This window comes from Scyliorhinus torazame, chromosome 14, assembly GCF_047496885.1.
Source record: "Scyliorhinus torazame isolate Kashiwa2021f chromosome 14, sScyTor2.1, whole genome shotgun sequence".
NCBI classification, from domain to species: Eukaryota; Metazoa; Chordata; class Chondrichthyes; order Carcharhiniformes; family Scyliorhinidae; genus Scyliorhinus; species Scyliorhinus torazame.
This window is the reverse complement of record NC_092720.1, coordinates 223,825,245-223,847,461: the sequence shown is the minus strand read 5'-3', so window position 1 is coordinate 223,847,461 and position 22,217 is coordinate 223,825,245. Positions and strand designations below refer to the sequence as shown.

Below are 22,217 nucleotides of genomic sequence, written 5' to 3'. Positions count from 1 at the left end.
TTCCTCCCACAGTCCAAAAACGTGCATGTTAGTCGGATTGGCTGTGCTAAATTGCCCCTTAGTGTCCAGGGATGTGCAGGTTAGGTGAGGTTACGGGGATAGGGTGGGGGTGCTCTTTCAGAGGGGCGGCGCGGACTCAATGGGCCAAATGGCCTCCTTCTGCACTGTAGGCATTCTATGGTTCCCCCCCCCCCCCCCCCCCCCACCCACTTTCCCTGTTATTCCATAACGGAGAGAATATGCAAACTCCACACAGACAGTCACCCAAGGCCAGAATCGAACCCGGGTCCCGAGCACTGTGAGGCAGCAGTGCTAACCATTTATTTTTGTATTCAGGAACCTAGAAGGCAACTTGTGATATTGGCAGCATAGAATTCCAGGACCACGTTTGGGATTTTACAAAGTAAATGATTTATTAACAAGTGAACAGAACTTAATCCCACAATGAACGGAGCTGGTCAGAGCCAGGAGTAAGCACACCCTTATCGATGTTTAACGATTAAAACCCCTTAATATCACCCAAGGGAAAGCTGCAAACGCTGAAGTCAAAGGTGTACCGCATGACGTCTCAAACTCGCTACCACTCTGCTGTGGAAATCCAAGAAACATCAGAAACAAGGCTGCTTTCTGAAATAGAAGGTTTTGCTCGCTTCACTGGATGTCTGATTCAAAGATCGCACTTTCTTCCTGAACAAAGTTGTTTCCAAGGTTACCTACCCACAAGCAGCCATCCCAACCCAGCATCTTGAAGTGACCTTTGCCCTTTCATCGTTGATTCCATTGTCCTCAGCCGCCTTTTGAACAAAACTTTCCCAAAATCTGACTATATTTCGTATTATTCCCATTTCCTCCATTTTGCGCCAAATAGAATTTAATAACCTTCCCTTTCTTGTTCATGAAACCGTTGCAAGGTTTAAAGACCTTATACCCTCCCACCCCCATGAAATTGCCCCTCAGTGTCCAAAGAATTGCAAGTTAGGTGGGGTTACGGGGATAGGGCGGGGGATTGGGCCGTGGTAGGGTGCTCTTTCAGAGGGTCGGTGCAGACCTGATGGGCCGAATAGCCTCCTTTTGCACTGTAAGGACTCGATGCACTCTGTATCTCCAAATGCAAATTTCTAATCTCTGCTTACTTATAAACCCAGTTCGCCAGAGCTTCGCCATCCATGAAAAAGCAGGGGGGGGGGGGGAGACACCACTTAGGGAACATCCCTGACTGTAAACTGGAACTGCCTGAGGAGTTCGGAGTGGGATAACTGGGGTAACTGGGTCCCTTCCCCTGTTATCAGGACGGAAGGCTGTTCACTCAGACTGAATTGTTTTGACCGAAGGCTTGACTGGAAAATATTTGCTGAATTTGGTTAGTGTCAGGCCCGGCTTAATGGTGGGAATCCAGCAATGGTAAAGGACCAGGAGACTCCCTCTCCCCACTCACGCTCCACGGACTATTTTGTACTCCTCAGGAATCCATTTGATCCTGGGAAGTTTGATGTAGCTGCGTGGCGTACGATCCCAGCAAAACTCGTGAGATAAGAGCTTGGTGGGTTTGTGATCCAGAAAGTAGCGGTTCAAATGACTCTCCTCATGCCAGACTGCCTCGATGCCCGTGACTTTGTCCTTGGATACTCCCGCCATGCAGGCCCGGGTCAGATTGTAAACAAGTTCTGGCCTGCCTCCAAACAGTGCTGCGTGATAATAGTAATCTCCCTGGCCCGGCGCGATGTAGGCTGCTGACTGGGGCCTCTGTTCGAAGGTGAAAGACTTGGGCGCATTCGGGTAAACCCCAGCTTGCAGCTGAGCGACCAGGTCTCCCAGAGCCTCGGGCCCGAAGTGCCCCACAAACAGAAGGTCGACATCAAGGCAGAAGAGGTAGGTGACTTCGTGCCGGATTCGTTCCTGGATGAGGGTGCTGATCTGCTCCATCCGCATCATGCTAATGTCCTGCCAGCGAGAGAACTTGGGGACGTGGAGCACCGTCATCGTACGTTCAGGAGACAGCTTCAGGGCGGGCACCTTGCTGACATTGTCCACCAGGACATAATAGATCACCCGCTGTCCCCTCATGAAGTGCTGTTCCGCCGTCTCCAGGAAGTCTTTCAGGAACCTGTCAATGTAGCTGGTGGACAAGATGGGGAAGTAGAGGCATTAGTCTGGGATCGACACGGAGCTACGGGGAGAGAGCAGGATTAGTCTGGGATTGACACAGTGTGGGGCAGTGGGATTAGTCTGGGATTGATACGGAGCTACAGGGAGAGAGTGGGACAGTGGGATTAGTCTGGGATTGATACAGGGCTATGGGGAGAGTGGGGCAGTGGGATTAGTCTGGGATTGACACGGAGCTACGGGGAGAGAGCGGGACAGTGGGATTAGTCTGGGATTGATACAGGGCTATGGGGAGAGTGGGGCAGTGGGATTAGTCTGGGATTGACACGGAGCTACGGGGAGAGAGTGGGGCAGTGGGATTAGTCTGGGATTGATACAGGGCTATGGGGAGAGAGTGGGGCAGTGGGATTAGTCTGGGATTGATACAGGGCTATGGGGAGAGAGTGGGGCAGTGGGATTAGTCTGGGATTGATACGGAGCTACGGGGAGAGAGGGGGACAGTGGGATTAGTCTGGGATTGATACGGAGCTACGGGGAGAGAGCGGGACAGTGGGATTAGTCTGGGATTGATACAGGGCTATGGGGAGAGAGCGGGGCAGTGGGATTAGTTTGGGATTGATACAGGGCTATGGGGAGAGAGCGGGGCAGTGGGATTAGTTTGGGATTGATACAGGGCTATGGGGAGAGAGCGGGGCAGTGGGATTAGATTGGGGATTGATGCTGGGCTATGGGGAGAGAGCGGGGCAGTGGGATTAGTTTGGGATTGATACAGGGCTATGGGGAGAGTGGGGCAGTGGGATTAGTCAGGGATTGACACGGAGCTACGGGGAGAGAGTGGGGCAGTGGGATTAGTTTGGGATTGATACAGGGCTATGGGGAGAGAGCGGGACAGTGGGATTAGTCTGGGATTGACACGGAGCTACGGGGAGAGAGCGGGACAGTGGGATTAGTCTGGGATTGATACAGGGCTATGGGGAGAGAGCGGGGCAGTGGGATTAGTTTGGGATTGATACAGGGCTATGGGGAGAGAGTGGGGCAGTGGGATTAGTTTGGGATTGATACAGGGCTATGGGGAGAGAGTGGGGCAGTGGGATTAGTTTGGGATTGACACAGGGCTATGGGGAGAGAGTGGGATAGCGAGATTAGTTTGGGATTGATACAGGGCTATGGGGAGTGAGCGGGGCAGTGGTATTAGTTTGGGATTGATACAGGGCTATGGGGAGAGAGCGGGGCAGTGGGATTAGTTTGGGGATTGATACAGGGCTATGGGGAGAGAGTGGGGCAGTGGGATTAGTTTGGGGATTGATACTGGGCTATGGGGAGAGAGTGGGGCAGTGGGATTAGTTTGGGATTGATACAGGGCTATGGGGAGAGAGCGGGGCAGTGGGATTAGTTTGGGATTGATACAGGGCTATGGGGAGAGAGTGGGGCAGTGGGATTAGTTTGGAATTGATACAGGGCTATGGGGAGAGAGTGGGATTAGTTTGGGATTGATACAGGGCTATGGGGAGTGAGCGGGGCAGTGGGATTAGTTTGGGGATTGATACAGGGCTATGGGGAGAGAGTGGGATTAGTTTGGGATTGATACAGGGCTATGGGGAGAGAGCGGGACAGTGGGATTAGTTTGGGGATTGATACAGGGCTATGGGGAGAGAGTGGGATTAGTTTGGGATTGATACAGGGCTATGGGGAGTGAGCGGGGCAGTGGGATTAGTTTGGGGATTGATACAGGGCTATGGGGAGAGAGTGGAGCAGTGGGATTAGTTTGGGGGTTGATACAGGGCTATGGGGAGAGAGTGGGGCAGTGGGATTAGTTTGGGATTGATACAGGGCTATGGGGAGAGAGCAGGGCAGTGAGATTATTTTGGGGATTGATACAGGGCTATGGGGAGAGAGTGGGGCAGTGGGATTAGTTTGGGATTGATACAGGGCTATGGGGATAGAGTGGGGAAGTGGGATTAGTTTCGGATTGATCCAGGGCTATGGGGAGAGAGTGGGGCAGTGGGATTAGTTTGGGATTGACACAGGGCTATGGGGAGAGAGTGGGGCAGTGGGATTAGTTTGGAATTGATCCAGGGCTATGGGGAGAGGGTGGGGCAGTGGGATTAGTTTGGGATTGATACAGGGCTATGGGGAGAGAGTGGGACAGTGGGATTAGTTTGGGATTGATACAGGGCTATAAGGAGAGAGTGGGGCAGTGGGATTAGTTTGGGATTGATACAGGGCTATGGGGAGAGAGCGGGGCAGTGGGATTAGTTTGGGATTGATACAGGTCTATGGAGAGAGAGTGGGGCAGTGGGATTAGTTTGGGATTGATACAGGGCTATGGGGAGAGAGTGGGATTAGTTTGGGATTGATACAGGGCTATGGGGAGTGAGCGGGGCAGTGGGATTAGTTTGGGGATTGATACAGGGCTATGGGGAGAGAGTGGGATTAGTTTGGGATTGATACAGGGCTATGGGGAGAGAGCGGGACAGTGGGATTAGTTTGGGGATTGATACAGGGCTATGGGGAGAGAGTGGGATTAGTTTGGGATTGATACAGGGCTATGGGGAGTGAGCGGGGCAGTGGGATTAGTTTGGGGATTGATACCGGGCTATGGGGAGAGAGTGGAGCAGTGGGATTAGTTTGGGGGTTGATACAGGGCTATGGGGAGAGAGTGGGGCAGTGGGATTAGTTTGGGATTGATACAGGGCTATGGGGAGAGAGCAGGGCAGTGAGATTATTTTGGGGATTGATACAGGGCTATGGGGAGAGAGTGGGGCAGTGGGATTAGTTTGGGATTGATACAGGGCTATGGGGAGAGAGTGGGGCAGTGGGATTAGTTTGGAATTGATCCAGGGCTCTGGGGAGAGGGTGGGGCAGTGGGATTAGTTTGGGGTTGATACAGGGCTATGGGGAGAGAGTGGGACAGTGGGATTAGTTTGGGATTGATACAGGGCTATAAGGAGAGAGTGGGGCAGTGAGATTAGTTTGGGATTGATACAGGGCTATGGGGAGAGAGCGGAGCAGTGGGATTAGTTTGGGATTTATACAGGGCTATGGGGAGAGAGTGGGGCAGTGGGATTAGTTTGGGATTTATACAGGGCTATGGGGAGAGTGGGGCAGTGGGATTAATTTGGGATTGATACAGGGCTATGGGGAGAGAGTGGGGCAGTGGGATTAGTTTGGGATTGATACAGGGCTATGGGGACAGTGTGGGGCAGTGGGATTAGTTTGGGATTGATACAGGGCTATGGGGAGAGAGTGGGGCAGTGGGATTAGTTTGGGGATTGATTCAGGGCTATGGGGAGAGGGTGGGGCAGTGGGATTAGTTTGGGATTGATACAGGGCTATGGGGAGAGAGTGGGACAGTGGGATTAGTTTGGGATTGATACAGGGCTATGGGGAGTGAGCGGGGCAGTGGGATTAGTTTGGGATTGATACAGGGCTATGGGGAGAGAGTGGGGCTGTGGGATTAGTTTGGGGATTGATACAGGGCTATGGGGAGAGGGTGGGGCAGTGGGATTAGTTCGGGATTGATACAGGGCTTTGGGGAGAGAGTGGGACAGTGGGATTAGTTTGGGATTGATACAGGGATATGGGGAGAGAGTGGGGCAGTGAGATTATTTTGGGATCTATACAGGGCTATGGGGAGAGTGTGGGGCAGTTGGATTAGTTTGGGATTGACACAGAGCTATGGGGAGAGAGTGGGATTAGTTTGGGGATTGATACAGGGCTCTGGGGAGAGAGTGGGCAGTGGGATTAGTTTGGGATTGATACAGGGCTATGGGGAGAGAGCGGGGCAGTGGGATTAGTTTGGGGATTGATACAGGGCTATGGGGAGAGAGTGGGGCAGTGGGATTAGTTTGGGGATTGATACTGGGCTATGGGGAGAGAGTGGGGCAGTGGGATTAGTTTGGGATTGATACAGGGCTATGGGGAGAGAGCGGGGCAGTGGGATTAGTTTGGGATTGATACAGGGCTATGGGGAGAGAGTGGGGCAGTGGGATTAGTTTGGAATTGATACAGGGCTATGGGGAGAGAGTGGGATTAGTTTGGGATTGATACAGGGCTATGGGGAGTGAGCGGGGCAGTGGGATTAGTTTGGGGATTGATACAGGGCTATGGGGAGAGAGTGGGATTAGTTTGGGATTGATACAGGGCTATGGGGAGAGAGCGGGACAGTGGGATTAGTTTGGGGATTGATACAGGGCTATGGGGAGAGAGTGGGATTAGTTTGGGATTGATACAGGGCTATGGGGAGTGAGCGGGGCAGTGGGATTAGTTTGGGGATTGATACAGGGCTATGGGGAGAGAGTGGAGCAGTGGGATTAGTTTGGGGGTTGATACAGGGCTATGGGGAGAGAGTGGGGCAGTGGGATTAGTTTGGGATTGATACAGGGCTATGGGGAGAGAGCAGGGCAGTGAGATTATTTTGGGGATTGATACAGGGCTATGGGGAGAGAGTGGGGCAGTGGGATTAGTTTGGGATTGATACAGGGCTATGGGGAGAGAGTGGGGCAGTGGGATTAGTTTGGGATTGATCCAGGGCTATGGGGAGAGAGTGGGGCAGTGGGATTAGTTTGGGATTGACACAGGGCTATGGGGAGAGAGTGGGGCAGTGGTATTAGTTTGGAATTGATCCAGGGCTATGGGGAGAGGGTGGGGCAGTGGGATTAGTTTGGAATTGATACAGGGCTATGGGGAGAGAGTGGGACAGTGGGATTAGTTTGGGATTGATACAGGGCTATAAGGAGAGAGTGGGGCAGTGGGATTAGTTTGGGATTGATACAGGGCTATGGGGAGAGAGCGGGGCAGTGGGATTAGTTTGGGATTGATACAGGTCTATGGGGAGAGAGTGGGGCAGTGGGATTAGTTTGGGATTGATACAGGGCTATGGGGAGAGAGTGGGATTAGTTTGGGATTGATACAGGGCTATGGGGAGTGAGCGGGGCAGTGGGATTAGTTTGGGGATTGATACAGGGCTATGGGGAGAGAGTGGGATTAGTTTGGGATTGATACAGGGCTATGGGGAGAGAGCGGGACAGTGGGATTAGTTTGGGGATTGATACAGGGCTATGGGGAGAGAGTGGGATTAGTTTGGGATTGATACAGGGCTATGGGGAGTGAGCGGGGCAGTGGGATTAGTTTGGGGATTGATACCGGGCTATGGGGAGAGAGTGGAGCAGTGGGATTAGTTTGGGGGTTGATACAGGGCTATGGGGAGAGAGAGGGGCAGTGGGATTAGTTTGGGATTGATACAGGGCTATGGGGAGAGAGCAGGGCAGTGAGATTATTTTGGGGATTGATACAGGGCTATGGGGAGAGAGTGGGGCAGTGGGATTAGTTTGGGATTGATACAGGGCTATGGGGAGAGAGTGGGGCAGTGGGATTAGTTTGGGGATTGATACAGGGCTATGGGGAGAGAGTGGGGCAGTGGGATTAGTTTGGAATTGATCCAGGGCTCTGGGGAGAGGGTGGGGCAGTGGGATTAGTTTGGGATTGATACAGGGCTATGGGGAGAGAGTGGGACAGTGGGATTAGTTTGGGATTGATACAGGGCTATAAGGAGAGAGTGGGGCAGTGGGATTAGTTTGGGATTGATACAGGGCTATGGGGAGAGAGCGGAGCAGTGGGATTAGTTTGGGATTTATACAGGGCTATGGGGAGAGAGTGGGGCAGTGGGATTAGTTTGGGATTTATACAGGGCTATGGGGAGAGTGGGGCAGTGGGATTAATTTGGGATTGATACAGGGCTATGGGGAGAGAGTGGGGCAGTGGGATTAGTTTGGGATTGATACAGGGCTATGGGGACAGTGTGGGGCAGTGGGATTAGTTTGGGATTGATACAGGGCTATGGGGAGAGAGTGGGGCAGTGGGATTAGTTTGGGGATTGATTCAGGGCTATGGGGAGAGGGTGGGGCAGTGGGATTAGTTTGGGATTGATACAGGGCTATGGGGAGAGAGTGGGACAGTGGGATTAGTTTGGGATTGATACAGGGCTATGGGGAGTGAGCGGGGCAGTGGGATTAGTTTGGGATTGATACAGGGCTATGGGGAGAGAGTGGGGCTGTGGGATTAGTTTGGGGATTGATACAGGGCTATGGGGAGAGGGTGGGGCAGTGGGATTAGTTCGGGATTGATACAGGGCTTTGGGGAGAGAGTGGGACAGTGGGATTAGTTTGGGATTGATACAGGGATATGGGGAGAGAGTGGGGCAGTGAGATTATTTTGGGATCTATACAGGGCTATGGGGAGAGTGTGGGGCAGTTGGATTAGTTTGGGATTGACACAGAGCAATGGGGAGAGAGTGGGATTAGTTTGGGGATTGATACAGGGCTATGGGGAGAGAGCAGGGCAGTGAGATTATTTTGGGGATTGATACAGGGCTATGGGGAATGAGTGGGGCAGTGGGATTAGTTTGGGATTGATACAGGGCTATGGGGAGAGAGTGGGGCAGTGGGATTTGTTTGGGATTGATACAGGGCTATGGGGAGAGAGTGGGGCAGTGGGATTAGTTTGGGATTGATACAGGGCTATGGGGAGAGAGTGGGGCAGTGGGATTTGTTTGGGATTGATACAGGGCTATGGGGAGAGAGCGGGGCAGTGGGATTAGTCTGGGATTGATACAGGGCTTGGGGAGAGAGTGGGGCAGTGGGATTAGTTTGGGATTGATCCAGGGCTATGGGGAGAGGGTGGGGCAGTGGGATTAGTTTGGGATTGATACAGGGCTATGGGAGAGAGTGGGACAGTGGGATTAGTTTGGGATTGACACAGGGCTATGGGGAGAGAGTGGGGCAGTGGGATTAGTTTGGGGGTTGATACAGGGCTTTGGGGAGAGGGTGGGACGGTGGGATTAGTTTGGGATTGATACAGGGCTATGGGGAGAGAGCGGGGCAGTGGGATCAGTTTGGGATTGATACAGGGCTATGGGGAGAGAGTGGGGCAGTGGGATTAGTTTGGGATTGATACAGGACAATGGGGAGAGCGGGACAGTGGGATTTGTTTGGGATTGATACAGGGCTATGGGGCGAGAGGGGGACAGTGGGATTAGTTTGGGGATTGATACAGGGCTACGGGTAGAGCGGGGCAGTGGGATTAGTTTGGGGGTTGATACAGGGCTATGGGGAGAGGGTGGGGCAGTGGGATTAGTTTGGGATTGATACAGGGCTATGGGGAGAGAGCAGAGCAGTGGGATTAGTTTGGGGTTGATACAGGGCTATGGGGAGAGAGTGGGGCAGTGGGATTAGTTTGGGATTGATACAGGGCTATGGGGAGAGAGCGGTGCAGTGGGATTAGTTTGGGATTGATACAGGGCTATGGGGAGCGAGCGGGGCAGTGGGATTAGTTTGGGGATTGATACAGGGCTATGGGGAGAGAGCGGTGCAGTGGGATTAGTTTGGGGTTGATACAGGGCTATGGGGAGAGAGCGGGACAGTGGGATTAGTTTGGGATTGATACAGGGCTACAGGGAGAGAGCGGGGCAGTGGGATTAGTTTGGGATTGATACAGGGCTATGGGGAGAGAGTGGGGCAGTGGGATTAGTTTGGGGTTGACACAGGGCTGTGGGGAGAGAGCGGGGCAGTGGGATTAGTTTGGGATTGATACAGCGCTATGGGGAGAGAGCGGGGCAGTGGGATTAGTTTGGGGTTGATACAGGGCTATGGGGAGAGAGCGGGGCAGTGGGATTAGTTTGGGATTGATACAGGGCTATGGGGAGAGAGCGGGGCAGTGGGATTAGTTTGGGATTGATACAGGGCTCTGGGGAGAGAGCGGGGCAGTGGGATTAGTTTGGGATTGATCCAAGGCTATGGGGAGAGAGCGGGGCAGTGGGATTAGTTTGGGGATTGATACAGGGCTATGGGGAGAGAGCGGGGCAGTGGGATTAGTTTGGGGATTGATACAGGGCTATGGGGAGAGAGCGGGGCAGTGGGATTAGTTTGGGATTGATGCTGGGCTATGGGGAGAGAGCAGGGCAGTGGGATTAGTTTGGGGATTGATACAGGGCTATGGGGAGAGAGCGGGGCAGTGGGATTAGTTTGGGATTGATACAGGGCTATGGGGAGAGAGCAGGGCAGTGGGATTAGTTTGGGGATTGATACAGGGCTATGGGGAGAGAGTGGGGCAGTGGCATTAGTTTGGGATTGATACAGGGCTATGGGGAGAGAGCAGGGCAGTGGGATTAGTTTGGGGATTGATACAGGGCTATGGGGAGAGAGTGGGGCAGTGGGATTAGTTTGGGATTGACACAGGGCTATGGGGAGAGAGTGGGGCAGTGGGATCAGTTTGGGGATTGATACAGGGCTATGGGGAGAGAGTGGGGCAGTGAGATTAGTTTGGGGATTGATACAGGGCTATGGGGACAGAGTGGGGCAGTGGGATTAGTCTGGGATTGATACGGGGCTATGGGGAGAGAGGGGGACAGTGGGATTAGTTTGGGGATTGACACAGGGCGATGGGGAGAGAGCGGGGCAGTGGGATTAGTTTGGGGTTGATACAGGGCTATGGGGAGAGAGTGGGGCAGTGGGATTAGTTTGGGATTGACACAGGGCTATGGGGAGAGAGGGGGGCAGTGGGATTAGTTTGGGGTTGATACAGGGCTATGGGGAGAGAGGGGGACAGTGGGATTAGTTTGGGATTGATGCAGGGCTATGGGGGGAGAGTGGGGCAGTGGGATTAGTTTGGGGATTGATACAGGGCTATGGGGAGAGAGTGGGGCAGTGGGATTAGTTTGGGATTGACGCAGGGCTATGGGGAGAGAGGGGGGCAGTGGGATTAGTTTGGGGTTGATACAGGGCTATGGGGAGAGAGGGGGACAGTGGGATTAGTTTGGGATTGATGCAGGGCTATGGGGGGAGAGTGGGACAGTGGGATTAGTCTGGGATTGACACGGAGCTACGGGGAGAGAGCGGGACAGTGGGATTAGTCTGGGATTGATACAGGGCTATGGGGAGAGAGCGGGGCAGTGGGATTAGTTTGGGATTGATACAGGGCTACGGGGAGAGAGTGGGGCAGTGGGATTAGTTTGGGATTGACACAGGGCTATGGGGAGAGAGTGGGATAGCGAGATTAGTTTGGGATTGATACAGGGCTATGGGGAGTGAGCGGGGCAGTGGGATTAGTTTGGGATTGATACAGGGCTATGGGGAGAGAGCGGGGCAGTGGGATTAGTTTGGGGATTGACACAGGGCTATGGGGAGAGAGTGGGGCAGTGGGATTAGTTTGGGGATTGATACTGGGCTATGGGGAGAGAGTCGGGCAGTGGGATTAGTTTGGGATTGATACAGGGCTATGGGGAGAGAGCGGGGCAGTGGGATTAGTTTGGGATTGATACAGGGCTATGGGGAGAGAGTGGGGCAGTGGGATTAGTTTGGAATTGATACAGGGCTATGGGGAGAGAGTGGGATTAGTTTGGGATTGATACAGGGCTATGGGGAGTGAGCGGGGCAGTGGGATTAGTTTGGGGATTGATACAGGGCTATGGGGAGAGAGTGGGATTAGTTTGGGATTGATACAGGGCTATGGGGAGAGAGCGGGACAGTGGGATTAGTTTGGGGATTGATACAGGGCTATGGGGAGAGAGTGGGATTAGTTTGGGATTGATACAGGGCTATGGGGAGTGAGCGGGGCAGTGGGATTAGTTTGGGGATTGATACAGGGCTATGGGGAGAGAGTGGAGCAGTGGGATTAGTTTGGGGGTTGATACAGGGCTATGGGGAGAGAGTGGGGCAGTGGGATTAGTTTGGGATTGATACAGGGCTATGGGGAGAGAGTGGGGCAGTGGGATTAGTTTGGGATTGATCCAGGGCTATGGGGAGAGAGTGGGGCAGTGGGATTAGTTTGGAATTGATCCAGGGCTATGGGGAGAGGGTGGGGCAGTGGGATTAGTTTGGGATTGATACAGGGCTATGGGGAGAGAGTGGGACAGTGGGATTAGTTTGGGATTGATACAGGGCTATAAGGAGAGAGTGGGGCAGTGGGATTAGTTTGGGATTGATACAGGGCTATGGGGAGAGAGCGGGGCAGTGGGATTAGTTTGGGATTGATACAGGTCTATGGGGAGAGAGTGGGGCAGTGGGATTAGTTTGGGATTGATACAGGGCTATGGGGAGAGAGTGGGATTAGTTTGGGATTGATACAGGGCTATGGGGAGTGAGCGGGGCAGTGGGATTAGTTTGGGGATTGATACAGGGCTATGGGGAGAGAGTGGGATTAGTTTGGGATTGATACAGGGCTATTGGGAGAGAGCGGGACAGTGGGATTAGTTTGGGGATTGATACAGGGCTATGGGGAGAGAGTGGGATTAGTTTGGGATTGATACAGGGCTATGGGGAGTGAGCGGGGCAGTGGGATTAGTTTGGGGATTGATACCGGGCTATGGGGAGAGAGTGGAGCAGTGGGATTAGTTTGGGGGTTGATACAGGGCTATGGGGAGAGAGTGGGGCAGTGGGATTAGTTTGGGATTGATACAGGGCTATGGGGAGAGAGCAGGGCAGTGAGATTATTTTGGGGATTGATACAGGGCTATGGGGAGAGAGTGGGGCAGTGGGATTAGTTTGGGATTGATACAGGGCTATGGGGAGAGAGTGGGGCAGTGGGATTAGTTTGGAATTGATCCAGGGCTCTGGGGAGAGGGTGGGGCAGTGGGATTAGTTTGGGATTTATACAGGGCTATGGGGAGAGATTGGGACAGTGGGATTAGTTTGGGATTGATACAGGGCTATAAGGAGAGAGTGGGGCAGTGGGATTAGTTTGGGATTGATACAGGGCTATGGGGAGAGAGCGGGGCAGTGGGATTAGTTTGGGATTTATACAGGGCTATGGGGAGAGAGTGGGGCAGTGGGATTAGTTTGGGATTTATACAGGACTATGGGGAGAGTGGGGCAGTGGGATTAATTTGGGATTGATACAGGGCTATGGGGAGAGAGTGGGGCAGTGAGATTAGTTTGGGATTGATACAGGGCTATGGGGACAGTGTGGGGCAGTGGGATTAGTTTGGGGATTGATACAGGGCTATGGGGAGAGGGTGGGGCAGTGGGATTAGTTTGGGATTGATACAGGGCTATGGGGAGAGAGTGGGACAGTGGGATTAGTTTGGGATTGATACAGGGCTATGGGGAGTGAGCGGGGCAGTGGGATTAGTTTGGGATTGATACAGGGCTATGGGGAGAGGGTGGGGCAGTGGGCTTAGTTCGGGATTGATACAGGGCTTTGGGGAGAGAGTGGGACAGTGGGATTAGATTGGGATTGATACAGGGATATGGGGAGAGAGTGGGGCAGTGAGATTATTTTGGGATCTATACAGGGCTATGGGGAGAGGGTGGGGGAGTTGGATTAGTTTGGGATTGACACAGAGCTATGGGGAGAGAGTGGGATTACTTTGGGGATTGATACAGGGCTCTGGGGAGAGAGTGGGCAGTGGGATTAGTTTGGGATTGATACAGGGCTATGGGGAGAGAGCGGGGCAGTGGGATTAGTTTGGGGATTGATACAGGGCTATGGGGAGAGAGTGGGGCAGTGGGATTAGTTTGGGGATTGATACTGGGCTATGGGGAGAGAGTGGGGCAGTGGGATTAGTTTGGGATTGATACAGGGCTATGGGGAGAGAGCGGGGCAGTGGGATTAGTTTGGGATTGATACAGGGCTATGGGGAGAGAGTGGGGCAGTGGGATTAGTTTGGAATTGATACAGGGCTATGGGGAGAGAGTGGGATTAGTTTGGGATTGATACAGGGCTATGGGGAGAGAGCGGGGCAGTGGGATTAGTTTGGGATTGATACAGGGCTATGGGGAGAGAGTGGGGCAGTGGGATTAGTTTGGAATTGATACAGGGCTATGGGGAGAGAGTGGGATTAGTTTGGGATTGATACAGGGCTATGGGGAGTGAGCGGGGCAGTGGGATTAGTTTGGGGATTGATACAGGGCTATGGGGAGAGAGTGGGATTAGTTTGGGATTGATACAGGGCTATGGGGAGAGAGCGGGACAGTGGGATTAGTTTGGGGATTGATACAGGGCTATGGGGAGAGAGTGGGATTAGTTTGGGATTGATACAGGGCTATGGGGAGTGAGCGGGGCAGTGGGATTAGTTTGGGGATTGATACAGGGCTATGGGGAGAGAGTGGAGCAGTGGGATTAGTTTGGGGGTTGATACAGGGCTATGGGGAGAGAGTGGGGCAGTGGGATTAGTTTGGGATTGATACAGGGCTATGGGGAGAGAGTGGGGCAGTGGGATTAGTTTGGGATTGATACAGGGCTATGGGGAGAGAGTGGGGCAGTGGGATTAGTTTGGAATTGATCCAGGGCTATGGGGAGAGGGTGGGGCAGTGGGATTAGTTTGGGATTGATACAGGGCTATGGGGAGAGAGTGGGACAGTGGGATTAGTTTGGGATTGATACAGGGCTATAAGGAGAGAGTGGGGCAGTGGGATTAGTTTGGGATTGATACAGGGCTATGGGGAGAGAGCGGGGCAGTGGGATTAGTTTGGGATTGATACAGGTCTATGGGGAGAGAGTGGGGCAGTGGGATTAGTTTGGGATTGATACAGGGCTATGGGGAGAGAGTGGGATTAGTTTGGGATTGATACAGGGCTATGGGGAGTGAGCGGGGCAGTGGGATTAGTTTGGGGATTGATACAGGGCTATGGGGAGAGAGTGGGATTAGTTTGGGATTGATACAGGGCTATTGGGAGAGAGCGGGACAGTGGGATTAGTTTGGGGATTGATACAGGGCTATGGGGAGAGAGTGGGATTAGTTTGGGATTGATACAGGGCTATGGGGAGTGAGCGGGGCAGTGGGATTAGTTTGGGGATTGATACCGGGCTATGGGGAGAGAGTGGAGCAGTGGGATTAGTTTGGGGGTTGATACAGGGCTATGGGGAGAGAGTGGGGCAGTGGGATTAGTTTGGGATTGATACAGGGCTATGGGGAGAGAGCAGGGCAGTGAGATTATTTTGGGGATTGATACAGGGCTATGGGGAGAGAGTGGGGCAGTGGGATTAGTTTGGGATTGATACAGGGCTATGGGGAGAGAGTGGGGCAGTGGGATTAGTTTGGAATTGATCCAGGGCTCTGGGGAGAGGGTGGGGCAGTGGGATTAGTTTGGGATTGATACAGGGCTATGGGGAGAGAGTGGGACAGTGGGATTAGTTTGGGATTGATACAGGGCTATAAGGAGAGAGTGGGGCAGTGGGATTAGTTTGGGATTGATACAGGGCTATGGTTAGAGAGCGGGGCAGTGGGATTAGTTTGGGATTTATACAGGGCTATGGGGAGAGAGTGGGGCAGTGGGATTAGTTTGGGATTTATACAGGGCTATGGGGAGAGTGGGGCAGTGGGATTAATTTGGGATTGATACAGGGCTATGGGGAGAGAGTGGGGCAGTGAGATTAGTTTGGGATTGATACAGGGCTATGGGGACAGTGTGGGGCAGTGGGATTAGTTTGGGATTGATACAGGGCTATGGGGAGAGAGTGGGACAGTGGGATTAGTTTGGGGATTGATACAGGGCTATGGGGAGAGAGTGGGGCAGTGGGATTAGTTTGGGGATTGATTCAGGGCTATGGGGAGAGGGTGGGGCAGTGGGATTAGTTTGGGATTGATACAGGGCTATGGGGAGAGAGTGGGACAGTGGGATTAGTTTGGGTTGATACAGGGCTATGGGGCGTGAGCGGGGCAGTGGGATTAGTTTGGGATTGATACAGGGCTATGGGGAGAGAGTGGGGCAGTGGGATTAGTTTGGGGATTGATACAGGGCTATGGGGAGAGGGTGGGGCAGTGGGATTAGTTCGGGATTGATACGGGCTTTGGGGAGAGAGTGGGACAGTGGGATTAGTTTGGGATTGATACAGGGATATGGGGAGAGAGTGGGGCAGTGAGATTATTATGGGATCTATACAGGGCTATGGGGAGAGGGTGGGGCAGTTGGATTAGTTTGGGATTGACACAGAGCTATGGGGAGAGAGTGGGATTAGTTTGGGGATTGATACAGGGCTCTGGGGAGAGAGTGGGCAGTGGGATTAGTTTGGGATTGATACAGGGCTATGGGGAGAGAGCAGGGCAGTGAGATTATTTTGGGGATTGATACAGGGCGATGGGGAATGAGTGGGGCAGTGGGATTAGTTTGGGATTGATACAGGGCTATGGGGAGAGAGTGGGGCAGTGGGATTCGTTTGGGATTGATACAGGGCTATGGGGAGAGAGCGGGGCAGTGGGATTAGTCTGGGATTGATACAGGGCTATGGGGAGGAAGTGGGGCAGTGGGATTAGTTTGGGATTGATCCAGGGCTATGGGGAGAGGGTGGGGCAGTGGGATTAGTTTGGGATTGATACAGGGCTATGGGAGAGAGTGGGACAGTGGGATTAGTTTGGGATTGACACAGGGCTATGGGGAGAGAGTGGGGCAGTGGGATTAGTTTGGGGGTTGATACAGGGCTATGGGGAGAGGGTGGGGCAGTGGGACTAGTTTGGGATTGATACAGGGCTATGGGGAGAGAGCGGGGCAGTGGGATTAGTTTGGGATTGATACAGGGCTATGGGGAGAGAGTGGGGCAGTGGGATTAGTTTGGGATTGATACAGGACAATGGGGAGAGCGGGACAGTGGGATTTGTTTGGGATTGATACAGGGATATGGGGAGAGAGGGGGACAGTGGGATTAGTTTGGGGTTGACACAGGGCTATGGGGAGATTGCAGGGCAGTGGGATTAGTTTGGGATTGATACAGGGCTATGGGGAGAGAGCGGGGCAGTGGGATTAGTTTGGGGATTGATACAGGGCTATGGGGAGAGAGCGGGGCAGTGGGATTAGTTTGGGATTGATACAGGGCTATGGGGAGAGAGTGGGCCAGTGGGATTAGTTTGGGGATTGATACAGGGCTATGGGGAGAGAGCGGGACAGTGGGATTAGTTTGGGATTGATACAGGGCTATGGGGAGAGAGCGGGGCAGTGGGATTAGTTTGGGGTTGACACAGGGCTATGGGGAGAGAGCGGGGCAGTGGGATTAGTTTGGGATTGATACAGGGCTATGGGGAGAGAGCGGGGCAGTGGGATTAGTTTGGGATTGATACAGGGCTATGGGGAGAGAGCGGGGCAGTGGGATTAGTTTGGGATTGATCCAGGGCTATGGGGAGAGAGCGGGGCAGTGGGATTAGTTTGGGGATTGATACAGGGCTATGGGGAGAGAGCGGGCCAGTGGGATTAGTTTGGGGATTGATACAGGGCTATGGGGAGAGAGTGGGGCAGTGGGATTAGTTTGGGATTGATGCTGGGCTATGGGGAGAGAGCAGGGCAGTGGGATTAGTTTGGGGATTGATACAGGGCTATGGGGAGAGAGCGGGGCAGTGGGATTAGTTTGGGATTGATACAGGGCTATGGGGAGAGCAGGGCAGTGTGATTAGTTTGGGGATTGATACAGGGCTATGGGGAGAGAGTGGGGCAGTGGCATTAGTTTGGGATTGATACAGGGCTATGGGAAGAGAGCAGGGCAGTGGGATTAGTTTGGGGATTGATACAGGGCTATGGGGAGAGAGTGGGGCAGTGGGATTAGTTTGGGATTGACACAGGGCTATGGGGAGAGAGTGGGGCAGTGGGATCAGTTTGTGGATTGATACAGGGCTATGGGGAGAGAGTGGGGCAGTGAGATTAGTTTGGGGATTGATACAGGGCTATGGGGACAGAGTGGGGCAGTGGGATTAGTCTGGGATTGATACGGGGCTATGGGGAGAGAGCGGGGCAGTGGGATTAATTTGGGGTTGATAATGGGCTATGGGGAGAGAGGGGGACAGTGGGATTAGTTTGGGGTTGATACAGGGCTATGGGGAGAGAGTGGGGCAGTGGGATTAGTTTGGGATTGATACAGGGCTATGGGGAGAGAGGGGGACAGTGGGATTAGTTTGGGATTGATACAGGGCTATGGGGAGAGAGTGGGGCAGTGAGATTAGTTTGGGGTTGATACAGGGCTATGGGGAGAGAGTGGGGCAGTGGGATTAGTTTGGGATTGACACAGGGCTATGGGGAGAGAGGGGGGCAGTGGGATTAGTTTGGGGTTGATACAGGGCTATGGGGAGAGAGGGGGACAGTGGGATTAGTTTGGGATTGATGCAGGGTTATGGGGGGAGAGTGGGGCAGTGGGATTAGTTTGGGGATTGATACAGGGCTATGGGGAGAGAGTGGGGCAGTGGGATTAGTTTGGGATTGACACAGGGCTATGGGGAGAGAGGGGGGCAGTGGGATTAGTTTGGGGTTGATACAGGGCTATGGGGAGAGAGGGGGACAGTGGGATTAGTTTGGGATTGATGCAGGGCTATGGGGGGAGAGTGGGGCAGTGGGATTAGTTTGGGGATTGATACAGGGCTATGGGGAGAGAGTGGGGCAGTGAGATTAGTTTGGGGATTGATACAGGGCTATGGGGAGAGAGTGGGGCAGTGGGATTAGTCTGGGATTGATACAGGGCTATGGGGAGAGAGTGGGGCAGTGGGATTAGTTTGGGGATTGATACAGGGCTATGGGGAGAGAGTGGGGCAGTGGGATTAGTCTGGGATTGATACGGGGCTATGGGGAGAGAGGGGGACAGTGGGATTAGTTTGGGGGTTGATACAGGGCTATGGGGAGAGGGTGGGGCAGTGGGATTAGTTTGGGATTGATACAGGGCTATGGGGAGAGAGCGGGGCAGTGGGATTAGTTTGGGATTGATACAGGGCTATGGGGAGAGAGGGGGACAGTGGGATTAGTTTGGGGATTGATACAGGGCTACGGGTAGAGCGGGGCAGTGGGATTAGTTTGGGGGTTGATACAGGGCTATGGGGAGAGGGTGGGGCAGTGGGATTAGTTTGGGATTGATACAGGGCTATGGGGAGAGAGCAGAGCAGTGGGATTAGTTTGGGGTTGATACAGGGCTATGGGGAGAGAGTGGGGCAGTGGGATTAGTTTGGGATTGATACAGGGCTATGGGGAGAGAGCGGTGCAGTGGGATTAGTTTGGGATTGATACAGGGCTATGGGGAGCGAGCGGGGCAGTGGGATTAGTTTGGGGATTGATACAGGGCTATGGGGAGAGAGCGGTGCAGTGGGATTAGTTTGGGGTTGATACAGGGCTATGGGGAGAGCGGGACAGTGGGATTAGTTTAGGATTGATACAGGGCTACGGGGAGAGAGCGGGGCAGTGGGATTAGTTTGGGATTGATACAGGGCTATGGGGAGAGAGTGGGGCAGTGGGATTAGTTTGGGGTTGACACAGGGCTATGGGGAGAGAGCGGGGCAGTGGGATTAGTTTGGGATTGATACAGGGCTATGGGGAGAGAGCGGGGCAGTGGGATTAGTTTGGGATTGATACAGGGCTATGGGGAGAGAGCGGGGCAGTGGGATTAGTTTGGGGTTGATACAGGGCTATGGGGAGAGAGCGGGGCAGTGGGATTAGTTTGGGATTGATACAGGGCTATGGGGAGAGAGCGGGGCAGTGGGTTTAGTTTGGGATTGATCCAGGGCTATGGGGAGAGAGCGGGGCAGTGGGATTAGTTTGGGGATTGATACAGGGCTATGGGGAGAGAGCGGGGCAGTGGGATTAGTTTGGGGATTGATACAGGGCTATGGGGAGAGAGTGGGGCAGTGGGATAAATTTGGGATTGATGCTGGGCTATGGGGAGAGAGCAGGGCAGTGGGATTAGTTTGGGGATTGATACAGGGCTATGGGGAGAGAGCGGGGCAGTGGGATTAGTTTGGGATTGATACAGGGCTACGGGTAGAGCGGGGCAGTGGGATTAGTTTGGGATTGATACAGGGCTATGGGGAGAGAGCGGTGCAGTGGGATTAGTTTGGGATTGATACAGGGCTATGGGGAGCGAGCGGGGCAGTGGGATTAGTTTGGGGATTGATACAGGGCTATGGGGAGAGAGCGGTGCAGTGGGATTAGTTTGGGGTTGATACAGGGCTATGGGGAGAGAGCGGGACAGTGGGATTAGACTCGGATTGATACGGGGCTATGGGGAGAGAGGGGGACAGTGGGATTAGTTTGGGGGTTGATACAGGGCTATGGGGAGAGGGTGGGGCAGTGGGATTAGTTTGGGATTGATACAGGGCTATGGGGAGAGAGCGGGGCAGTGGGATTAGTTTGGGATTGATACAGGGCTACGGGGAGAGAGTGGGGCAGTGGGATTAGTTTGGGATTGATACAGGACAATGGGGAGAGCAGGACAGTGGGATTTGTTTGGGATTGATACAGGGCTATGGGGAGAGAGGGGGACAGTGGGATTAGTTTGGGGATTGATACAGGGCTACGGGTAGAGCGGGGCAGTGGGATTAGTTTGGGGGTTGATACAGGGCTATGGGGAGAGGGTGGGGCAGTGGGATTAGTTTGGGATTGATACAGGGCTATGGGGAGAGAGCAGAGCAGTGCGATTAGTTTGGGGTTGATACAGGGCTATGGGGAGAGAGTGGGGCAGTGGGATTAGTTTGGGATTGATACAGGGCTATGGGGAGAGAGCGGTGCAGTGGGATTAGTTTGGGATTGATACAGGGCTATGGGGAGCGAGCGGGGCAGTGGGATTAGTTTGGGGATTGATACAGGGCTATGGGGAGAGAGCGGTGCAGTGGGATTAGTTTGGGGTTGATACAGGGCTATGGGGAGAGAGCGGGACAGTGGGATTAGTTTAGGATTGATACAGGGCTACGGGGAGAGAGCGGGGCAGTGGGATTAGTTTGGGATTGATACAGGGCTATGGGTAGAGAGTGGGGCAGTGGGATTAGTTTGGGGTTGACACAGGGCTATGGGGAGAGACCGTGGCAGTGGGATTAGTTTGGGATTGATACAGGGCTATGGGGAGAGAGCGGGGCAGTGGGATTAGTTTGGGATTGATACAGGGCTATGGGGAGAGAGCGGGGCAGTGGGATTAGTTTGGGGTTGATACAGGGCTATGGGGAGAGAGCGGGGCAGTGGGATTAGTTTGGGATTGATACAGGGCTATGGGGAGAGAGCGGGGCAGTGGGATTAGTTTGGGATTGATCCAGGGCTATGGGGAGAGAGCGGGGCAGTGGGATTAGTTTGGGGATTGATACAGGGCTATGGGGAGAGAGCGCGGCAGTGGGATTAGTTTGGGGATTGATACAGGGCTATGGGGAGAGAGTGGGGCAGTGGGATTAATTTGGGATTGATGCTGGGCTATGGGGAGAGAGCAGGGCAGTGGGATTAGTTTGGGGATTGATACAGGGCTATGGGGAGAGAGCGGGGCAGTGGGATTAGTTTGGGATTGATACAGGGCTATGGGGAGAGAGCAGGGCAGTGGGATTAGTTTGGGGATTGATACAGGGCTATGGGGAGAGAGTGGGGCAGTGGCATTAGTTTGGGATTGATACAGGGCAATGGGGAGAGAGCAGGGCAGTGGGATTAGTTTGGGGATTGATACAGGGCTATGGGGAGAGAGTGGGGCAGTGGGATTAGTTTGGGATTGACACAGGGCTATGGGGAGAGAGTGGGGCAGTGGGATCAGTTTGGGGATTGATACAGGGCTATGGGGAGAGAGTGGGGCAGTGAGATTAGTTTGGGGATTGATAAAGGGCTATGGGGACAGAGTGGGGCAGTGGGATTAGTCTGGGATTGATACGGGGCTATGGGGAGAGAGGGGGACAGTGGGATTAGTTTGGGGATTGACACAGGGCTATGGGGAGAGAGTGGGGCAGTGGGATTAGTTTGGGGTTGACACAGGGCTATGGGGAGAGAGCGGGGCAGTGGGATTAGTTTGGGATTGATACAGGGCTATGGGGAGAGAGCGGGGCAGTGGGATTAGTTTGGGATTGATACAGGGCTATGGGGAGAGAGCGGGGCAGTGGGATTAGTTTGGGGTTGATACAGGGCTATGGGGAGAGAGCGGGGCAGTGGGATTAGTTTGGGATTGATACAGGGCTATGGGGAGAGAGCGGGGCAGTGGGATTAGTTTGGGATTGATCCAGGGCTATGGGGAGAGAGCGGGGCAGTGGGATTAGTTTGGGGATTGATACAGGGCTATGGGGAGAGAGCGGGGCAGTGGGATTAGTTTGGGGATTGATACAGGGCTATGGGGAGAGAGTGGGGCAGTGGGATTAATTTGGGATTGATGCTGGGCTATGGGGAGAGAGCAGGGCAGTGGGATTAGTTTGGGGATTGATA

General features: G+C 53.5%; 1 protein-coding gene across 2 annotated transcripts in view; it reads right to left on the bottom strand.

Moving 5' to 3' along the window:
- Positions 1-387: 387 nt before the first annotated feature.
- LOC140390580 (N-acetyllactosaminide alpha-1,3-galactosyltransferase-like) overlaps positions 388-22,217 on the bottom strand; it is a 107,220-nt gene continuing 85,390 nt past the window's right edge. For both annotated transcript variants that reach the window (XM_072475779.1, XM_072475780.1), the window contains one exon: positions 388-2,116. In XM_072475779.1, coding sequence (XP_072331880.1) covers positions 1,432-2,116 — 685 coding nt within the window. In that variant the 3' untranslated portion in view covers positions 388-1,431. The remainder of the gene's footprint in view (positions 2,117-22,217) is intronic.